This window comes from Nicrophorus vespilloides, unplaced genomic scaffold, assembly GCF_001412225.1.
Source record: "Nicrophorus vespilloides isolate i.1.1-1 unplaced genomic scaffold, Nicve_v1.0, whole genome shotgun sequence".
In the NCBI taxonomy this organism is placed as follows: domain Eukaryota; kingdom Metazoa; phylum Arthropoda; class Insecta; order Coleoptera; family Silphidae; genus Nicrophorus; species Nicrophorus vespilloides.
Window position 1 is genome coordinate 1 of NW_017096698.1, and position 2,066 is coordinate 2,066.

Here is a 2,066-nt window from a genome sequence, read left to right on the forward strand (position 1 = left end):
AATAAATAAATAAATAAATAAATAAATAAATAAATAAATAAATAAATAAACATGAGGAAACGTTTTTCCTGTACGAACGCACGTATCACCGCAACTTTTCCACACCTCTTAATCAATCGATTTCCATTCACGCCGTCAATCATAATCGAATAATTGTGACTAAGCTTAAAACGTACACACGATTATCATATAAATCGATCAGAAAGGAAAATTTTTAAACAAACGCACGTCTTTTCTCGTAGAAAATATAAAAATATCTTCAAAATTTAGCACATCCTGAAATTCCGTTAGAAAAGTTATGATTTTGTTCTTTAAAAACAATCGAAAACTTTTTTTTTTTTCATAATTTAACTCTCTTCCTGAAAATCCAATTGAAATAATTGCAAAAGTTCTATTTTTCATCTTACTAATCAATTCTGATGAAAAGCAAAGATGAAAAAAGCGAACTTTTGGGTGGAATTGATATTATTTCTTTTTGTTTCATCCCATTATGATTTACTTAATGATTAATTAATTAAGTTAATATTTCACGTTAAATAGTCCCTATACAGTGGAGAAAATTCATTACCAACATGAGCACACAAAAAAAAATTACAGTGATTTTTTTTTTCTCTTCAAATTGATTGGTACTCTTGAAATTAATTTAAGTAAAATGTATCAAAATATTATTGTTTTTTTTTTGATTAATTTCATTTTGATTTCGTTTATAGATTGATCAAAAATTCCAATTTTAAGGGTTGATTTTCCACTGTGTTATATATATATGTATTAAATAGTATTAGTGCTAGATCGTGAAACAAGATAAAATACGCTTTGTCTTAATTATTCTTAGTTATTGGCTTCGGGTGTCAACAGAGGGCGACGCTGACGATAATCATTGCAGCTGCGATCGTTGCTAAGGGATGGCAGCTCTTGGAGGCGGAGGATGATCGCACCAGAGGTCTTCCCTTCTGCGAGGTGAACCACTGGTGCAGATCGCTCAATTCGCCGAAACCGTGCTGGTTCTTGGTTTGGACTAGACACTCGTACACGGAATCCGCTTGCAAGTTCACCAGGTGGTAACTCTGTCTTCGCTCTCCGGTGACGGCGTTGAAGATCTGATGGGGTCGCACCAGGAGGTCGTGCCATTGACCCGGATGATGGTACGAGGCGTTGATCTGAAATTAAACAAATTCGTTAATCAAAATTAGCAATTGCAATTTTGTTGTTGTGATTATCTAACCTGCATCATTCTGTAGAGGATGCGCACTTCCAGGATGGGGAAGACGCTCTGGACGGTCCAGGTCAGGTCGTAATCGTGCGGGTTCGAGTATTGGGCGCTCGTGATGCTCGGTGGACCCGGTTTTCCTGACAGTTCGATGTACTTCTTCTCCTTTCCGATGGAGTTCACCACTGAACAACTGTAGTTGCCGAAGTCGGAGAGCTGCAGATTGCGGATCATCAGCGAATGGGTCAGACCTTGATGGCTCATCAGTCTTCTATCAGTTGGTTGAAGCAGGAACGAGTTTTGATACCAAAGTACCTAAAAAACAAAGACACTTTCAAATTAATCACTTGGCAAGTATCAAATCTATAGTAAACATTAAAAATTTGAAGGTTGACAAAATTTCTTGTCAACTTCAATTTGTTCTTGCTTACTGCTCACTTCATGCAATTTCTCAGTACTTGACGCGTTACTTGGCAAGTAAAATGTTTGAATGAATTGTTCCAATTTTAAAGAATGCAGAAGTTACGTATCAACTACTTGTCAAATAGTCCAATTGTTTCATAACTTACTCATATCATAATGTAAATAATCAAATTAGTTTACTTGTCAAAAAAAAAATAATTGGACTGCTTCAATTTGTTCTTGCTTACTGCTCACTTAATGCAATTTGTCAGTACTTGACGCGTTACTTGGCAAGTAAAATGTTTTACTGAATTGTTCAAAATTTAAAGAACGCAGAAATCAAGTAGTTGACACGTAACTTGTCAAATAGTTAAATTGTTTCATAACTTACTCATATCATAATGTAAATAATCAAATTAGTTTACTTGTCAAAAAAAAAATAATTGGACTGCTTCAA

At 34.8% G+C, this 2,066-nt stretch overlaps 1 protein-coding gene across 1 annotated transcript in view; it reads right to left on the reverse strand.

Annotated features, from left to right (window-relative positions):
* Window positions 1-688: 688 nt before the first annotated feature.
* The window catches only part of LOC108557936 (lachesin-like), a gene marked incomplete at its 5' end in the record, with an annotated part of 9,581 nt that continues 8,203 nt past the window's right edge, over window positions 689-2,066 (reverse strand). Inside the window, 2 exons of the mRNA XM_017914678.1 lie at window positions 689-1,157; window positions 1,223-1,522. Coding sequence (XP_017770167.1) covers window positions 849-1,157; window positions 1,223-1,522 — 609 coding nt within the window. The remainder of the gene's footprint in view (window positions 1,158-1,222; window positions 1,523-2,066) is intronic.